Below are 20,346 nucleotides of genomic sequence, written 5' to 3' on the forward strand. Positions count from 1 at the left end.
TTTCACATTTAACGAATATGCAATATAAAATAAATACTGCTGCACATATAACGGGGATTAGTAACATAGAATAGGAAATTCAAAGATTGCACGAATGGTACTACTGAAGAATGTAAGAAATTTCTCGCTACTTCTGTTATGTATATGAAATTTACTTTAAGAGATTTATATTTTGGCACTAGTAATATGTCACATATATTCATAAATAAACCATTTCCCTTTCTGTGACTCGTTCACTCTTAATAAATTATTCAAATATACTTCACTACCATGAGTAACACATTGTGTACCTGCAGTCAGTTAAAGAACTGTTTATAAATCAGTATAATTTTTACAAAAAGGAATTACTGGTCAATTACTAGAAGAAGAAATTTACAAAACCAGAACACTTCTATAGGCAAGTTTTAGATAGGTTATATAAGTTACTGGTATGGAAAGCCTGAGAATTTTCCATGGAATGTCAATCATTTATGCTGACTTTTAATCTAAAAGAAACAATAATATACTCTAAATTAGGAACTCGAAAACAAACAAGTATGCAACATATATTTGTGACTACATTATAAAATCCACTATACAAAGTGAAGTACGTAAGGGAATTATCTGATTCTAGTAATTTTATTAACATGAAATTTGACAGCAGCATCAGTTTACAGATCACACTAAATGCCTGTTTTAATCAAGAAATATACACATAACCAATGAACTGTATAACAATTGTACAAGTTATTTGTGTACATACAGAAGATACATAATAACAGATCCAGCAATAATTTGAGCGCAAAATCTAGGAATATTAGTGTCTTACGTACTATCATGTAGATTACAAACATAAAAAGATAAGAAAAATTTAACAAGAAAAGAAAAGAAGTCAGTCGTGTTATTGGTGTGGCACAAAAGATGGCTAGATGTGTTTTGTTAAAAAGAAAAAAAAAACAATTACGTCCAAATTTTCACACACCACTATCTTATACAATTTTTTACGTGCTGCAATAAGGATGGTGAGAAAACTAATTCAAAACGATGGATAACAGTATCGAATAGAAAGTTTTCAGAGTTGATGAGCACATTTGCGACCCAGATGGTCACAATTTGCAAGTTTAATAATTTCCAGGTTCAGTCAGATAGAACAAGTAGAATGCAAAGCCGTCTAGAGGCCGGTGAAAAAAATAGAATCTATCAGAATCCTTAGAATTTATAAAACATTATATTCCGAGAAACTAAGTCAGTTTTTGAGAGTGATAACATAGGTATATGCTGTGGTGTTCTTATCAGAGTCTTCGCGAGTCAAGAATTACTGACAGCCAATATTAGGCTACCAAGAGGATGAGAACTGTAACACCGTTCTTATTGGGTGTAACTGCATTTTATTTTGAGAAGCCTATGTCCCTCTCTTCCTCATATTGAGAGTTTCATGTTTTACTGATGTGTATTTTCTATTCGTTGTCATATGGCTTATATTATGACTACAGGCATCAAGTGTTGGGTCATCACTTTTTTATTTTGTTCAGATGTACATCTGAGAATGTGATCCGATACCATGAGGCCAGTCGAGCTCCTGTAAATAAAGGTGCATATAATCTGAAAACGGTTTGTTTGTCACATATGGTGGCGGTAAGTTTCTGATCAGCAGACATTGCGTCAATGTAATGGGTTAAATTCCAGTTCACTCCCTAGCGTATTGTGGTCGGAGAGAATATGGTGGGATTCTCGGATCTGTTCCAAAGCCTTATTTCCTTAGTAAATGAATAATTTTGAATTGTTGTTCTAAGAATTCACCGTAGACATAGTCATCGGTGGAGGGGGGGAGGGAGGGGATTGGCGAAGGAAAGGTGTTGTAATTAGTACACTGTGTTAATACCTATAAGGACATGCAAATCAGGATTTGTCTGGGTTTTACACTGTAGACAGATTTTGGTCCTTTCACACGTTCTTGTCAAATTGTCACCACCTCTCAAAAGGATGAATAACCACCTTTTGCAGAGTGGACAGCTGCAAGGCGGCAAAAAAGGAGTCAGTGAAGTTCTGGAAGGTACCGACAGAAATGTAGAGTCTTGCTGACTCCAGTGCCATGACCGGATGCGTTAGCTTTGTCGGCTGAGGATCTATGGTGCAAACAGCTCGATCAAGGTGGTCCGTAGACTCTCTGTTGGGTTTAGACACGGTAGTTTTGTGACCAGGAGAATATGGTAAACTCATCCTGGTGCTCTCCGAACCACACAGGCTCACTGCGGACTGTGTGGCACGTTGTATTGTCCTGCTGGTAAACGTCATTGTTGCGAGGAAAATAAAAAGTCGCATGTAAGGGTGGTTACGTCCCAAAGGATAAACGTATACTTGTGTAGATCCATTGTGTTATCCTGAATGCCGAGATCACCCACAGAATGCCACGAAAACATTTTTCAGACAATAACACTCCTTCTCCGACCTCGACGAGTTTTGCAGGGACATACACATCTACGGTCATATATCCAATGGACCCTAAAAGGTGATTCATCTGAAAAGGACATCCGTCGGCAATCAGTGGACGTTCGGTTGCCTTCGTCGCCAGTGAAGAATAATCAGCACGCCTGCTGCAAAGGCACATAAGCGGCAAGTTTCACTGAACATTCGTTCAGGAGACACTGTTGGTGCTCCGTAACTCACCTTGGCGACCCGTTGCTCAACAGTATCATGCCTGTTCTTCCATATATATTTCCACGCCCTTTTACCATACGCGATATACCTTAACCACAGCGGCACACGAACAGTTTATAAACTTTGCCGTTCCGGAAACGCTTCCTACCTCGACCCGAAGGGCATTTATCACACCCGTTTCGAATGCGGATAATAATGACTCTGCTTCCGCATTATGGCAAGGACTGCACTGTTTTCCGCGTTCCCCGACACCCTTTATAGACTCCACCCTTTATAGACCCTACTGCTGCCTCCTGCACGTTGACGCCGAACATATCTAGTTGTCACATTAATGTGACTGGATCTTGTAATTTCGAATAGAAGATATGAATAATTGTATGTAAGTAACTGAGTAATCCCGGGTTGTAACTAATGAAGAGATAAAACTGCCAAAAAACTTCATTTTATACCTGCGCGTCCATTTTGAAGAAGCAGGTGGGGATAGAAATAATGTCTGTAATACGTATCTTACCTTTCAGCATCTTCCTTGGGGGTTTCGGAGTCAGCTGAACTGGATCGCCAACGAATACCCAGGATATCCAATAATTATAACAGAGAACGGTCTCTACAATTCCGGAGGACGAAACGACACAGACCGCATCGAATACTTTAATGTAAGTAAAAATTTCTACAGTAATGTAGCAGCCATTTTCATCTTCCGAAATTCATTTCTCTACCTGCAGTATGCTATATTATAACTAGGGATACCTCGGAGCTGTGCTGGAGGCGATAAACATCGACGGTGTTCCGATTATCGGATACACGGCTTATGGTCTCATGGACAACCTGGAATTTAACTCGGGATTCACGTGAGTAATTATGATATTTTCATGTGTTAAAACAAATAATACAGACAAAACACAAACACATTTACCTATCAATAAAACCCTGCGACTTCCTATGAGCTTAGTACAACGTAGTGTAAGGTCGATTATTTCACCATATCTCATAAAACAAGTCACTTCCATAGTGTTACATAATAGAGGATTGTAAACACAGACAGGAGCAACGTTTGCTCAACATGACTGCTTGTATTGCCATGTGTTGGCACATTTACTAATTTACCATCCAATATCATTACGTTTACGTCTATACAAAGCGAAAAATATCTTCTCTATGTCAGACGAAGATTATTTGGGTGTTAGGACGCGTCAATATACAACATTAAAAATACTATAAAACCGACTTTTCGACCTTATAAGCAGTGATCCTTCTCTGTTCGAGCAGTTTTTCTTTCTGCCAAACGAGGACAGCTACCAAACTGGTCGAAACCTTCGTTGTATAACGGTCTTAATCTTTGAAAAGTGTTCCGCCGAACAGCCAAAAGGGTTTTATTCGAAGCGACACCACTCGAGTAAGTATATCTGATTATAGAGTCAAAGTCGATATTGGGAGCATCTGCGATAAACAGGGTGATTCCGTGATCACGTTCCGAACCTTTTTTATCAGAGGTGGAATGCTAAATACAACAGTCATGTAGTCGATGAGAATCCCCTCGCGACAATTGTGAAGAGCAACCAGCAGACCGAGCGGCGTAGCGCAGTGGTTAGCACACTGGACTCGCATTTAGGAGGACGACAATTCAAACCCACGTCCGACCATCCTGATTCAGGTTTTCTGTGATTTCCGGAAATCGCTTAAGACAAATAGTAGGATGGTTTCGAAAGTTTTCCTCCTCCATCTCTCCCTAATCCGACCTTGTCTTCCGCCTCTAAAATGGTTCAAATGGCTCTGAGTACTATGGGACTTAACATCTTAGGTCATCAGTCCCCTAGAACTTAGAACTACTTAAACCTAACTAACCTAAGGACATCACACAACACCCAGCCATCACGAGGCAGAGAAAATCCCTGACCCTGCCGGGAATCGAACCCGGGAACCCGGGTGTGGGAAGCGAGAACGCTACCGCACGACCACGAGATGCGGGCTCTTCCGCCTCTAATAACCACGTTGTCGACAAGATGTTGGAAACTAATCTCCTCTTCCTCCTCCACAATAAACACAGATCATCAGTCAATGTTTGAGCAGGGACTGTCAATGATTATGTACTAGACCCGTTTCTCAGTCCTCCCACCTTAAATGCTCCAGTGAACAAAGTGTTCATCAGTATCATGCTATCGAGGTTCCTGGAACATATCCCACTTGCTATTTGTCAAAGTATATGGTCCCAAATGTGATGGAGCTCCACTTCACTTCGGACTGAAGAACACCTTTATCCGACATTCCCTGAAAAGTGGGTAGGCAGTGGAGGTCATGTTTCGTGGCCAAAGCGTTAAACTGATTTTACTGAAAAGGATTTTTTGTTGTGGATCCATGTAAAAAGTATCGGGTACGAGAGGCCTAAAGTGACTAAAATAGATCTCCTGTCAAGAATTCTCACTGTCTGAGACACTAGTCGCACTACATCGGGGATATTAGAACTGGTACAAGAGCACTTTCTGTGACGATGCCATGCTTGCACTGATGCGGCGGCACACTATTTTGAGCATCTGTTGTAAATGTGGCAGCTTGAAAAATTTGTACCGGTAAATGATTATCGGTCTCTCCAACATCAAGTGACGTGCGCTGTTACAAGTCCAACAGGGGAGTACTGATCGAGAATTCTGTATCTCATCATCAGGATTCGTTAGGCGGGGCCCTTAGTTTCAGCACTGCGCGGATTTGCAAAGGAAACATGAATCAACTTTCGCTTATACCTTTCTGCTCGGTCTTTTTCGGAATACGGTCCCTGCCTCACACTGCTTCATTTACCCTTCTCCATCTTCCAGGAAAGTTTGTAACATCTACAAGGAATCAACCCGTATGATACACCTGATCGTTTAGAACATTGTATTAGAGCTTCTTTCTTCTTTTCTAACAAATTTCGGATGTCAGTGTTTATTAACTTCTGTTCTGTAACATTTTTCACATCGTCTAATCACGATATTACAAGAATCTGATTTATACATTGACGAGCCAAGCACTATTATCACCCACTTCCCAACAAGCTGGTTCATCTTTCGAAAACAACTGAGGAGCGACTGTGCGTGGTATGATTTCGACAAGGCATTAGTGAGTGGCACAAGGTGTCTACTCACAGTTAACTCAAATCCCCTAAATTACGCGCCAGTGAATTGTAGGGGCCGAGTTGGCACGAAATTGCCCACCGGATCTGTTCCGTCGGGTTCAGATGAGGCTAATTTGGTGGCCAAGGCATCGGCTTATGTTCACTGTAATGATTCTCAAACAGATGTAGCACGGTTCTGGCCCTAAAGAACGGTTGTTTTCCTGAACATCAAGGGAGGCAGATGCCCTTCAGTAATATACAGCTACTCGACGGCTATATTGTTGTCTTCGATTACTATCACAGGTCATATGGCAGACCAGGTGGATGTCTCCCGTGGCACAATACTGCATTCACCAGCTTACTTCGTGGTGTGGTGCGTGTTTGGAGCAGTCGTTCGCCTTGTTGACGGCGTACCCAGGCACCACCATCGATCTGGTGTAGCAATAAAGGCGACCAGGCGACACATTACTTCTGATCAGCACTCCAATCTCCATGATTCCGTACCCACTACAATCGTAATACGACGATGCTGCCGGGCCTACATGGGAAAACACAGGGATAGTCTGTTCCAGAACCCCAAGTTCAACAGTTTCCACCAAACCATATGCTCAAAAATACCAGAACAGTCCTGTGGCGTGAGATCTGTGGCGTCAGATTTGCCACGCCACCTTTCCTCCTCTACAGAGCGTGAATTCCTCCTATCTTCTCGTTCTGCGGTGACGCATAGTCGAAAAAATGTCCCGTACTGGTAGTTTTACCGTCCTTCAACCACTTTCCATAGATTATCAAGACAGTAGCATGCGAACAGTCGACCAACTGCTCGTTTTCAGTCGCTGGGCCGTAGCTATATGCCCTTCATAGAAGTACATAAGTCAGTGGATTTCCCCATCTGTGACCCGTATTGCCACTAGAACATCTCCCGATTCGTTTGTGTTCCGTTTTTATACTCGTCGTAGTCAGTGGTCTTCATTTGCCTCAGGAGTGCGTGATCCGTTCTCAACAATCTTTTTTTCTATCCTCACCTACATACTCTACCAAATTAATTACTTCAATCCTGTGTCATGTAAAACCTAAGTATTGCTCCTTTGGGTTACAGTTTTCCATAGACCTTTTAACGAGCGAATTGGCGCAGATGTTACGACCCCTGATTCGCATTCCAGTCCAGTTATAGAAATATAGGTTTCGAGTAGCTTCCACGAGTCTTCTCGAATCGAGTGCCGTGGTGGTTTCTTTCAGGAGGCCACCCAGTTTCCCTCCCATCCTTACACAGTCGGAATTTCTTCTCCGTTTGCAACAACCTCGTCATCAACGATTTCATCAATGGCGCCTGGGAGTTACTGTTCTTACTTCCTTTGTGTCTTGATTCATGGTGGCTGTATGTTCAAAATGGTGTCTTCTTTCGGACATGCCCGAAAGAACGGACAACACACACATAATTAAGGCGAACACGATCGATTATCGCTTCATTGTGGTTGCACAACACTCTCAAACTCTTGGGGGGACCGGCGAAATGCTGCGAGTACTGGGGATAATGAGCAAGGGGCACTGCATTAGTAATGTGTAGAGAAGTTGAGAATTTCGGTATGACGGAAGGCGTGCAAGAGGTCCGTGCAGTTGTCCTGACCACTGTGTTCGGATGGCGCACTGGCAAGCGCATGTGCCTGCCTAGTAAGCAGGAAACCCCGGTCCGGCCCAAGTTTTCAACTTTCTCATTTGATTTCGTCAGTGCGTATTGGCAGCTAATGTCATGAATTCCTTTGTGTCTCAAATATTTATCTTCCATTTTTTCTTTATATGTACATGTGATATATCTTCAGTCTGTATATTATCACGTAATTCGAAATTTACCTTTAGGTTTCCCTCTCCTGATAGTAATTTACGATGATGGTTTCGATGATGGTCTCGGTGTAAAAATTGAGTAGATCCAATGTGCTCGCACTTTCTGAGAACGAGATTGTATAGCCACTACTTTTTTCTGGCATTCCGTTGCTTCTGATTTCCCTGGAAGTAGTTACGCTTCGCGTGTCTGTACGTCAGTCTACACTTCTCGGCTTTACAAATGATTGTTTTCTTTTGGACACTCCTGTAGGTACCCGAGTGGCATAAGAGCATAAGCTTTTCATGCTTAGAAACTATTAACAGCTATGACGTCTTTAAGTGTACCCCTTTACTCATTATACCACATCTTACTGGATAGGGGGGAATTTCTGCCACTGGTCCTTGGGGTCCTTGAACCATTACGTTCAACTCTGATCTGTCCTTACCCAGTTCCACATTTCCTGTATGGTAAAATATCGCCAAGTTCTTTTCGGAGACGTAGTTCCGCAGGAAATTCTCTCCCCGCTAGATTCACCCATATCAAGAACTTTTGTGGAGGTAATAACACCGAACTCAGTTATCTGTTTACGCCATGGAAATTTTGCTACTTGTAATGACTCTACTCCCATTCTCACATCGTTGAGTCTGACAAAGGAAAACAGTCTTCAGCAGAGTAAAGTCATGGAATCTCTTTAAGAAGTCATGAAGAAATGTTTCAAAAAATATTCCCGGGTACGAAGTTGAAGCTGATCGTTCCATAGGGTTAATTTTTGTTTTATAACATCTGATATCAAAAGATAGTCTGTTTGCATTAAGACATTTAAGACTTTAAATAACTAGTGATTTTGTCACTACGCTACTTACGCTCAACTGAGATTTTCCCCAAATGGTCGCCTTCAGTTGTGGCTACATTCGTATCGTCTTTGTAGCTCATCTAATAATGACGTTCCAATGATCATTTCCGTAGCTCGTAATAGTGTGACGGTTTATTAAGCACTTTGCTTGGCCATAGAACTATAGAAAAGTAAAGCAGTTCTCCACTTTTTCTATTTTTCTACAAATGCGCACAGGTCATAGTATTCCAAGTGCGGTACATTAATCTAACTTAACAATAGTAGTATTGTAATCACACTGCTTGGCGTGTGGCAAGGCGACTCTCTTGCTCGAGCGGCTTCCGGTAGCTGTCTTCCATTTCCCCTTCCTACTCTCCGCTCAGCTCCACTGACCGCTGCGCTATGAGCGCTAGGCAGGGGCGTCGCCGGAGCATTAGCGACCGCGGAGCGCTGTTTCGCCATGTCTGCTGTAGAGGGTGAGAGTGGAGTGGTGTATTGCGGTGGGGACAGAGGCATTCCCTGTGTGTGTGTATGTGTGCGTTAGTTTGTTTTAACATTGTTCGTTGTTAATTTTAGAAAACAAATTTTTCATAAGAATTGCTTTTTTATTCTTCATTATTGCTTTAATTTCTTATTATAATCAATGAATTAGTGTAAAATTGTCCTTTTCTTGTTGCTATGTCACTGAGGAAGTTTATTTTCATTTATGGGCCATCATACGAAATACCTTTCCTCCAGAGTGGGCGTTGGCTGTTTTATCCCTTGGTGATCGTGATTTTATTTCCAATTCGGGACTCTGCACAGAATAAACATTTTGCTCGCTACTCTGCTGCTACAGGTGGTATCGCATTAACTATTACTTTTATGGTATGCGTGTTTGAGATTAGTTAAGCAGGATCCCACTTTTGATTTCTTTTATTTGTTTTAAAAATCTGAAAATGCTGAGACCATGAACTAAATCGGTATCATTGGAAATACAAACACGACAATGGACTGCGATACAAATCCTGTATGATTCCCCAGTGAGAGAACACGGCAGGTCTATCACGCAGTACATTTAACTGCTTGTACTCAAATGATTTTATGTAGCAGTACCTCCATCACCTACCTGAAACGAGCCTAGTTGACATGCGAGATGTATCGCCTCGTCCAACTCCCGATGTATTCCAACGGTATATACCAACGTACACCCAAACTGTACAGCTATGCTCTGAAGACACCTACATTCTGCAAGCCACCTTGCGTTGTGTGACGGAGGATACTTTATGTGTTTCTGTCGTTTCTTGTTCCAGTCGCTAATTGTTCCGGAGAAGAACGATTGTATGTAAGAACCCTGGTGTGTTCGCATTTCTCTTATTGTATCCTCGTGGCCTTTTCTCGAGATATACGCAGGAGGAAGTGTTGTATTCGTTGACGCTTCTAGGAAAGTACGCCCCTGGAACTTTAACAATAAACGACATCGTGATGCTGGACGTCACTCTTGCAGAGTATGCCACCGGAGTTGGTTGCTCATCTCTGTGACTCCTTCGTGCTTAATATATGAAACTGTAACGAAACGTGCTGCTAACGAAACGTGCTGCTCTTATGTGGATCTGCTCTATTTTCTCTATCAGTGCTGTCTGGCATGGATCCCATACAGACAAGCAATGTTTAAGTATTGGTCGAAGGAGTGTTTTGTAAGCTACTTTCTTTGTTGATGGGTAACGTTTCCGGAGGACTAGTCCAATGAATCTTAGTTTGGTATCTGGCTTACTCGCGATTAATTTTTTGTTGGCGCTGTGCTTCGAATCACTCTTTTATGGAAGTAACTGCTTCCAGTGATTGTTCGGCAATTATGTAATAAATGGTCCTTCTGTCTATGTATTCGCAATGCGTTGTATTTGGTTGTGTTGACAGTTGCCACCTCCTGCACCAAGCATCGATCCTTTGAATTTCGCTACAATTTCCTAGAGGCACGATTTCTTTACATGCAACAGTATCATCTGTTAAAAGGCTCATGGAACTTTCGACGTTATCTGCTAAGTCATTTACACATGCTGTGAAAAGTAACAGTCCTATACCACTCCAGTGACGCATGCTCAAAGTTACTATTACTTCTGTTCGGAATGACATTCTGTGTTCTCTTTGCTGGTAACTCATCAGTCCATTCACGCAGTTGATCTGATATTCCGTACGCTAGTAGTTTGCTCGTTAGGCGGCAGTATGTAACGGTACGGAAAGGATTCCGGAAATTGCGGGACACGGCATCTACCTCGATGCCTGTACCTAGTGCTTTCTGGGCCTCGTGGACACACAGAGTGAGTTGGGTCTTACGCGACAGTTGTTATCAGAAGCCATGGTGGTTCCTACAGAAGAGATTTTCGGCCTCCAGATATGTCACAGTATGTGAACATCAAACATGTTGCAAAACTGTACAATTGATTCAAGTCATAAATATGGACATACAGTTTTGTGTGTCTGTTCGACGAGCCTTTATGGGAATGGGAATGACCTGTGGTTTATTCCAACCATCAGAACCACTTCGTTCCTACAAAGAACTACTGTACACTGCCGATAGAAGAGGGCAAGTTCTTTCACACACTCTGGTTAGAATCGTATTCGTTCCCTTCATGAATGATATGTCGAAATTACTACCGATGATAAACTGTCACATGAGTTCTAATTTCTATGATTTTCTTGTAATGATCGTTACGCGCAATGCGTTTGGGAGGAATTAATCTCTTGCCCGATTCTTCTAGAATCGTACGCTATTGGAATTTCAGAAGTATACCTCCCCGTGATGAACACCACCTCCCTCGTAGTATCTCCCAGCCGGCCGGTGTGGCCCAGCGGTTCTAGGCGCTTCAGTCTGGAACCGCGCGACCGCTACAGTCGCAGTTTCGAATCCTGTCTCGGGCATGGATGTGTGTGATGTCCTTAGGTTAGTTAGGTTTAAGTAGTTCTAAGTTCTAGGGGACTGATGACCTCAGATGTTAAGTCCCATAGTGCTCAGAGCCGTTTGAACCATTTGGAGGATCTCACACTATGGTTTACTAAGACGCTCACGTGACGTAAAGACTTGCTCTTCGTTTTGAACCTCTTGTATGTGTTTTACTAATCCAACTTGGTGAGGATTGACGCTCGAACAATTCTCTACAACCGATGGAACAACTGCCGTGCAAGCGGCTTCTTTCCTGGAGTAATACATTTCCTTACGATGCGTCCAATTGATTCCAGCCAGGTCTGTACTTTTCCAACAACTAGTTTCATATGTGTATTCCATTTTGTATCGCGACAAACGGTTACTCTTGGAATGTAACGGTTCTTGCTGTTCTCAGTAATTTATCTTCAGTAGCGTAACCTAACAGTAATGGATCTCTACACATGTTTGTGCATTTGTGCGTAGTACGTTAAATCTATTTGAATTCAAGTGAATTAGTGTAGCTGCTTCAACCATTAATCCTTTGGAGTTCTTGCACTTCACTGCCGTTTTCTGGTATTGTAACCCTTCTAAAGACAACAGCTTCGTCAGCAAACCTTGTCTGGAAGCTTCTGCTGTTGTTCACTAGACCCTTTATGTGTGCTGTATAACGGCACTATTACACTCGTGTAAGTGATTATTTTCCACTCTTCGTGCGTTCTGTAAATGGATTGATGCGTTCCTGATAATATCTGTGTCTTGCCATAGGTGAGGGCAATATTAGCTGCGCACAACATTGAAGGCGTGGCTTTACACGTGATGACTAGATGTCCCGTCTGTTCTCTGTTGTAGTGTGAAGCAGTCGGCGACCAGTCTGGCTATAAATACGTCGTTACGTACTACAGTCCAATCTGGTGGCGGTGCATTCTCCTCTTATCGAGCTCTTCACGGTTTACCCTTGACACTGTGGCACTTGAAAGCCCAGAGACTGCTAACTCTAAGAGATTAAGTGTTCAGTGTGTCATGTTCCATTAATTACGTATTATAAAATCCATTATATCTGGCGTGTTGCTCAATCTTCTTTCGTCTGTCACCATCCCTGACAACACCCCAGCCTCGAGACAGGCCCATCTGCTCCGCTCCCTCCAAGACAGTACGTAGCTTTAAATGAGTTTCTCACGACGATCATTCACTGTGTAGGCTACATCTCTGACCAACAGGGTATAAAAAAGAAAAGAAAACCACCTGATTACTGCTTAATCCATCATAACGACAGTTTGAACTTAGACTAGTTTTAATGACAGTGGAATAGTATAAAACTAATTTGATCTCAATATGTTGACTCCATAGACATAATGTGTATTGTGATATTACTGTGACTCATTTACCTGCGTTTACCTCACTCCGTCGTCAGACCACGAGTAGCCTACCGGGACCATCCGACCGCCATGTCATCCTCAGTGGAGGATGCGTATAGGAGGTTCAAATGGCACTGAGCACTATGGGACCTTACTTCAGTCCCCTAGAACTTAGAACTACTTAAACCTAACTAACCTAAGGACATCACACACATCCATGCCCGAAGCAGGATTCGAACCTGCGACCGTAGCGGTTGCGCGGTTCCAGACTGTAGCGCCTAGAACCACTCGGCCACTCCGGCCGGTGCGGATAGGAGGGGCGTGGGATCAGCACACCGCTCTCCCGATCGTAATGATGGTATTCTTGACCGAAGCCGCTACTATTCGGTCGAGTAGCTCCTCAATTGGCATCTTGAGGCTGAGTGCACCCCACAAGCATTTACCTCACACTATCTTAACTTTTGTCACCTTCTTATTTGAACTGCCTCAGATGAATTTACCCTCAAATTGTGTTCCGATTACTTACTGGGCTATTCACATAATAGAGAGGTAAACAACACAGAGTAGATACAGATTATAGACGTCGTCAACGGTGCACACACCCCGACTAGACTAAACACGATTGTATGAAATATTGTGCATCCACTGACAATGCCTAGTGGGGAAGAAGATGGTGCAGCAGGTAAAAAGAAGTTATAAATAGTTTTCTGTTGAGAGAAACGACTACTTAAATAATCCATGTTCCAGACATAAACCGCAAATAAAGTTTTTTGTTTACAGGAGCACGACTAGTTTCATGATATCAGATCACACCTTGAGGTTATATACGTTACTAGCACATTAAGTAATCAATCGCCGAAGAAGTACCATTAATGCATCCTAGGCTTCAGGCTCTATCGCAGGCCAGGGCTGACGATTGCCTACCGTGGCAGACGTTGACATTAGGAAAAGAACAACGTGTTTACCGGCTGGCTTCAGGAAAGCACCGACGACGCAATACTTTCCTAAGCCGATCACGTGTCCGTAAGCAAGCGAGACCTCCAACCTTCCGCACATCCGGTATTTATGGTGCCACACAGCTCAGAGCCAGTTAGTTTCGGTTTCACTCTACTACTTCGAGTTACCTTCTAGTTCTATAAGCCGCCAAGCTATGTTAATCAGGGAGCCGTTTATAGAACATCCAAATCTGTCTGAAGTAGTTGTTTTGGACTGGCCATCCAAGTGTTCATTTATGTTACTTAATTTGGACTTTGTATCTAAGTAATTATTTGCCCCTCATAGTTGGGACTTTGCAGTTAAACGATCATTTAAACCCCTAATTTTGAGTTGTATCCAAAGATCTCGCTTAACTGTGTCATTTGGACTTTGCATCAATGAGACAATTTGGGAAATTCTGCAAGTCACATTCGAGCTCTTTATGCGAGTCAAACTCTATGTACAGTGTGTTCGATAAATGTATTGATTTTAGTGGGATTGTCGTTGATAATTACGTAGCCATATGTAGAAACACTGGAAATTTAAGGCGTGCAAGTCACTGCTCAGTGACAACCATTACAACACCCATCAAGATACAAAACGATAAATTTAGAAGTCCTTCAAGGAAGCATGTGAGAGCTGTCATCTGTCTCTGATTTTGTCATCTTCTCCTTGATCTATATAAATTTTCTTGTCCATGATTAAGTTCGGTGAGATGGTAATTATTTCTGAACATTTTTCCAAATGTCCATGTAGGTGGTTCTCATCTTCGAGCCTTTACCAGGTAGTTAATTTACATTAGCAACCGATTTAAGTTTGTTTTCGGTTTCTTCCCCTCCAATTTTAGAACTACTTGCTTTCCATCTTTCCACTTATTGCCGCTTCCCGACAGAGCGGCAACCTGTTGGGCCCGTGGCCTTTCTCAGCTGCAGCTTGTAACTGAATAGCAATGTCTACACTTAATTTTGAAACACACATCGTGCCTGCAATTAACATTTGTGTAAACTGACAATCAATCTCGAAGAAATATTCGAGGAAAAGTTATTGATGTTGTTAACACAGGTATCTAAGAGATACTTTCAAAATAACTGAAACGTTGAAAACCAATATTAATCGAAGATGTACCAAATGTATCATAATACCACCAAGAGGTACTCGGATTTTCAATTTATCAATGAAATTTCTGCCACATAGCACTTAAACATGGAACTGAACTTTACAGCACGATTGACAACACAGTCCAATAAATTAGCCACCAATAAATTAGCCATTTTGACTTAAAAGCAGTTTTGAACTGTGCAATTTGACCAGTGTCATAAGCTACACCATTCTTTCTATGAGATCATGCAGAAGATGGAAAGTTTAGATACAAATGTGGATGAAACAGCCACTCAGTATGTACCCACCATGGTCACTCTGAATAAATAGTACCACTCTTTTAAAAAACGAGATGTGTAACCTGCACCTGAATTGTGGTAAACGACATCATGTTAAACAAATAACGAAATTGCCTATATTGTACCATTTACGAAATACGTATGCTTTAACTGACTTGCTAAAATTGATGCAGTTAATTCCCCCCTCTCTCTTTCCATCTCTCCCCCTCTCTCCCGCCCACCATCCCTCCTTCCCTCTTTTCACAACCCGTCTTTCTGTCTGTCTATCTCTCTCTCTCTCTCTCTCTCTCTCTCTCTCTTGCAAGTTAAGCACCTCTTGTTAACGTATGTAGTCCAGTGTCAGTACCACTCTTGATCTAAGGCACAATGGACGTTCAAATTAAATATTTCCACATTTCGACTACTGTATAAAACATCTTACCCATATCGAGTATCACAATGTTATTTCTCCACACACACACACATACTCGTAACTGTCAAAACTGATACCTGAAACATGACTGTGGACTCTTAGAGTAAGTGCCCAATGCTGTTTCCACTTCTAAATTGTTATAAAACCTATAATTGTACACAACGCACGTTGGTAAAAATATTAAGATAAACAGATAAGAGTGATAGCTGACACAAACAACCAGACAATCCGAATTACTGCCAGCTCCTGACAGAATGAAATTAATTTTTAACTTATGCCATGACTTTGAACTCTCAATTTAATTTTGCACAATGCCAACCCCACATCTTAGCTGTTCTATAACTCTACACACGTAGCATGCTAAGTAATCAGGTAACTTCATCCTACGCCTGAATGAGAGTACCTGAATAAGCACCATTTCAGGGACAAGAAGATAATGGATCATGTTCTACACTAGAGAAATATAACTAATGTTCTCCTCTTAATAAGTTCTCGATATTTAATCGTGCAGTTATATCCCACAGGTATTCAGTACACCAACATCATGTTTTCCGACAATTTAGCAAAACATGCCATAGAAAGATATAGCACTTTTGACGAGGTGTTCAATATTGGCATTTCGATCGCAGGCAACTTGAGGCTATGTTAGCCATGGTACAAAGATCAGACTACGAACACCTGCGTCACTTCACCAAGCACGAATTTAGGGAGGAAGAAGAAAATGCATCAAGTTCTACCTTCTAAAATTATAATCGATTGTTTTGATTAGCTAATATTGCTCTTTATTGCATTTTCTTTTCGTCTACTAGAGGTTACGAACAAAAAACTGGGTATGTGTGAATAGGAATCATGCCCTGAAAGTGGCATACAAACTCAGTTATGAATAGTTATAATAGCTTCATGTGGTTCAGTGGCCTGGTGCGATTGTTTCTACTGGACTCCGCTCTGACGACTTGGTACGCTAGTTATCCAGCCAGGGCACAGGACTTGCAGTTTAACGTGGAATTAGAAACACGGGTTGCTTTTCGTGACTCGTCACATCGTTGAGAGGTGAAGGCTAAGTTAGAACGAAGATTGAAAGAGACAGAAAAATGTGTAGTCTGACCAAGACTCAATCCCGCCACATCTTGTTTTCCTGTCTCATGCTTTACTATTGGACCACCAGGATTGACATGGATATAAAACCTTCATTTGGAGGTTTTAAAAATAAGTTTGCAGATGTAAAAATTTGGCTTGTGTGGCCGTAATCTTAAATTATTTACATCTCTAACGAACCGTAGACTTTAGAATTTAATATAAATTTCAACTTGATATCTCTGTTGCTTTTGATGTTACCCTATATTCGTCGTACCGGAAATCCTTATACTCTTATCTCTTTATTAACCCCCACCTTACCTAAATAGAGCCTTTGCATTTGCTTTTTCAGATGTCCTAGCTATCCTTCTGAAGTTCCACGTTCCGACACGTGGAAGGTTATCAATTCTTTGGTTAATGAATAACTTTATGATGTTTGCCTTCCCCTGCTCAGTCATCTCTCGAAAATACGAATGGGGAACTAATCCGAAATCTTTTGCCACAGGAGAAATCATCATGACAATTTTTCAGCTACAAGCCCCGTGTCCTGTGGATATCTGTATATGCCGGGAGTCTTCTGCGGCCATTGCTGGCGATTTTATTCAAAATTAAAGCAGTTATAACCCAGTACACCTAGACCAGATGATTGAGAAATGGCTACTTGTATTGCGTTTTGGTACTAGATTAACTGCAGACGGTCCATAAGAAGGGCGTTCCGAAAACAGTCACCATAAGAGTTATAGTGTCACGCTGTTAAATGTATAGTGTATTCACGAGACGAGCCGTACCTCCATGACAGGAAACGTAACACCTTACTAAAATAAGTCACCACAAGTACAAACCAAAACTAAGCTACAGCGATCTCAAACGAGGCTGACTCCTAAATAAGTTATCATACACGATTTATATTTTTTCCGAAGTGTCTCCTTATCACACAAGCAAACGTGACAAAGACGTGAACTCTGACTTATTAGGCAGGAAAAAGAAATTGGAGAGAATCAACTTGCCCGGAAGAGAATGCCTTAATCTACTGAAGAAACGGAAAAAATCAATTAAAATTATACATTGTGTAATTAAAGGGACCGGCAGAAGATAGTATTAGAGCTCAATTGCCTAAGGATTACCCATTGTGTTTTAGAATGCACCAACAGCCGGCAACAGGCAATCCCGTTTATACAGCTAGGAGGCGCTGTATATTATACAACAGTATAAACTATGTAACTTCAGAAATTGTTCTGTCTCACTGTATTGATATTATTGTGTTGGAATACAAGCAAAACAAAAGCATGCAATATCACAAAACATTCTCTTGTGGGTTATCGCTTTCTTTTATCGATAATTTCAATTAATAAGAAATGCTCGGAATCTGAATAAATTTCTCCTGAATAGCATGGCATCTTCATTTACAATAATGAGAAAATGAGTTTAATGTAAACCAGAGGAGCAAATTTTGTGTTTCAGCTTGTTTTCTACATATTATACTAACCTTGATAATTAGTACTGTCATGTCGCCAGCACATTACTCCACCTCTGAAGCATTGTCGTTGACAGACCCTTCGTGGCATTTTGGGAGGGGGTGGGCGTGGAGGGCGTGGAGGATCCCAGTTTAATTTCGGAGTTTTGCAGTGTCCCTAAATTGGTCGACGTTAATGTTGCAATCCAGCCATAAATAAGTCCCTGACGGATTCATCTCCCATTCTTGTACAGTCTCCCCTTCTGGTCAATCTACAATTAACTAGTCGTTTCAGACGCGACTCTAAACTTAACCAGTCTTCTTTCCTAACGTATTCTTCGCAGATTTACTGCTTATCTAATGGTTCAGTCTCTTAGAATAAGGTAGTATCCCTACCGACTTCTACTGTAAGTTTGCAATGAATTTGACACTAAACGCTTCAAGGACTTAGGCATGGTTACAAAATCGTATTACGGTACTTCTAGTAATAAATGAGGCCACTTAAACTCTGATGCACGCAACCTAGATATTAAATTCAGAAAAATTTAAATTTCCAATTTGTATGGCAGTGTGTGATTCAGTGTGAAACTATATACGCTCGTACAAATCTCTGTAACAAGCTACCCACAATAACAAAGTAAGAAATTTCTAACCCAACACGTTACCAAGCTGAACTCAAGACACTCGTTATTTGTTACTCCTGTGTAGTGTTTCAATGTGTGAAATATGTAAACTGAAACCCGGGGTAGATATTGAACCCTATAATATTCCTAGATACTTTCCAGTTTAGTACAATGTACCTAGTTTTAATAGCTGTTCATTTCTGTAAATGTTCTCATACTCTCATCCAATATTAGTGATAGTACATATCAGACGTGCGTATGTGGATCGTGACTTTTTAAATAAACACTCTCATGTTTACTATGCAGACTTAAGTCTGGGCTGTACGAGGTGGATTTCAGCAGTCCAAACAGAACGAGGACGCCGAAGGCATCGGCCTTCTTCATGGCAGAAGTCTTTAGCAGCAAGCAATTGCCCAGCTACTACAACGAGTAAGACGTTCCGTGTTAACCACAGAAGACATTAATGAGGATGTCAACACAGTGTTTAATATGATCTATTGCCGAATACAGTACAGTTAGATGAAGGAATAATTGTATTGTCTGCAACTACTGAATATAGATATTTTTCAACCACTGTCTATGTAAATAAATTTCTGAAAATGAGCAATTGTACTTTGCTGTTTTGAACATGTCTGTCTCTCACCAACCGTACGTAAGTTTCAACGGAGAAGTAACACAGCCTACCGGTCTAACGTTGTCCATTACAAAGAATACGTACGGTACCAAAAGCTGGAAAATTTTTAACTTTTAATTCCTGTCTTGAGCATGTAATTTTGACTGTTGCCTGCTCGAAATGTAGCATTACGGTTGTTAAAATTTCATGTCCATGAAGGCATCCTTAGAGGTTTAGAAATCTAGGTCAACGTTTTAAAAATTATTTGCAGTAGGTGGGCTGTGTTACTTCCCCGTTGACTTATACTTTGATAAATTCCCGTAACAGGAAAACGTGGCCCCGAAGCTATAAAACGTGGGCTATGGAGCAAAAGAAGAAATTCATTTTTTCTGATGAGTTTTGCCTCATACTGTTTCCTGCATCTGACCGAGGTTACATGTCAAAAGCTCTCAGTAATATTGAGCCCATGGCTCTACTGTAGTGAGAAAGTTGTGATAGCTATCCGCTCCCATCATCGTTACCTGATCTGGTCAATAATTTGCAGGAAGAATGGTACAAAGTACCCTTGAAAACCATACAGGATCTATTTCCATCCATTTCGAGACCGTATTGACCATAGTAATGTGTTTTGTTTTTGATATTTCCATTAGGTGTAGGTTGACTCGCGTAGGCAACGGCCGACTAGTAACGAGAGGAAACTGGTTGAAAATATGACCATTACAAATAAATTCGTTTTATGACTGGAACACATGCCAATAAAACATGGGGTTAAAGACACCAAAAATTACCAGAGTTTTTAGGAAAGCTTTAGTGTATTGTTGCAAACATCACCAAGTCTCATAAGCTCCTTATTTTAACACTCATAATACCGCTATCCACAAAAGTCTCACAGCTGTGACGAACATATGTATGTCTTACGTTTATTGGGCAGAAACGATTTTCAACAGACCGATTAGCAACAATGCACCCCAATTCGCCATCTTCAGCTCAACCCGCCTACATGAAAAGTAAAGACCACCAACTCTAAACTAGCTGTGAAGTTTGCCATGTCTATCAGAGAACTGAGAAACAATCCTTGACAGACAGTACTTTCTGCTAGGCAGAAGTTAAGAAGTGCCAACCAGTCACATGTGCATTCCCCCATCTCTCTACTTCTATGACTACTTTTA

The 20,346-nt window shown here is 41.3% G+C and overlaps 1 protein-coding gene across 1 annotated transcript in view; it reads left to right on the top strand.

The window, feature by feature from the left end:
- Nucleotides 1-19,137, top strand: part of LOC126094864 (myrosinase 1-like) — a 58,982-nt gene extending 39,845 nt beyond the window's left edge. Inside the window, exons 9-11 of the mRNA XM_049909496.1 lie at nt 3,156-3,290; nt 3,379-3,485; nt 18,871-19,137. Of these exons, the coding sequence (XP_049765453.1) occupies nt 3,156-3,290; nt 3,379-3,485; nt 18,871-18,997 (369 nt within the window). The 3' untranslated portion in view covers nt 18,998-19,137. The remainder of the gene's footprint in view (nt 1-3,155; nt 3,291-3,378; nt 3,486-18,870) is intronic.
- The last annotated feature ends 1,209 nt before the right edge of the window (nt 19,138-20,346 follow it).

Source organism: Schistocerca cancellata, chromosome 8 (assembly GCF_023864275.1).
Source record: "Schistocerca cancellata isolate TAMUIC-IGC-003103 chromosome 8, iqSchCanc2.1, whole genome shotgun sequence".
NCBI classification, from domain to species: Eukaryota; Metazoa; Arthropoda; class Insecta; order Orthoptera; family Acrididae; genus Schistocerca; species Schistocerca cancellata.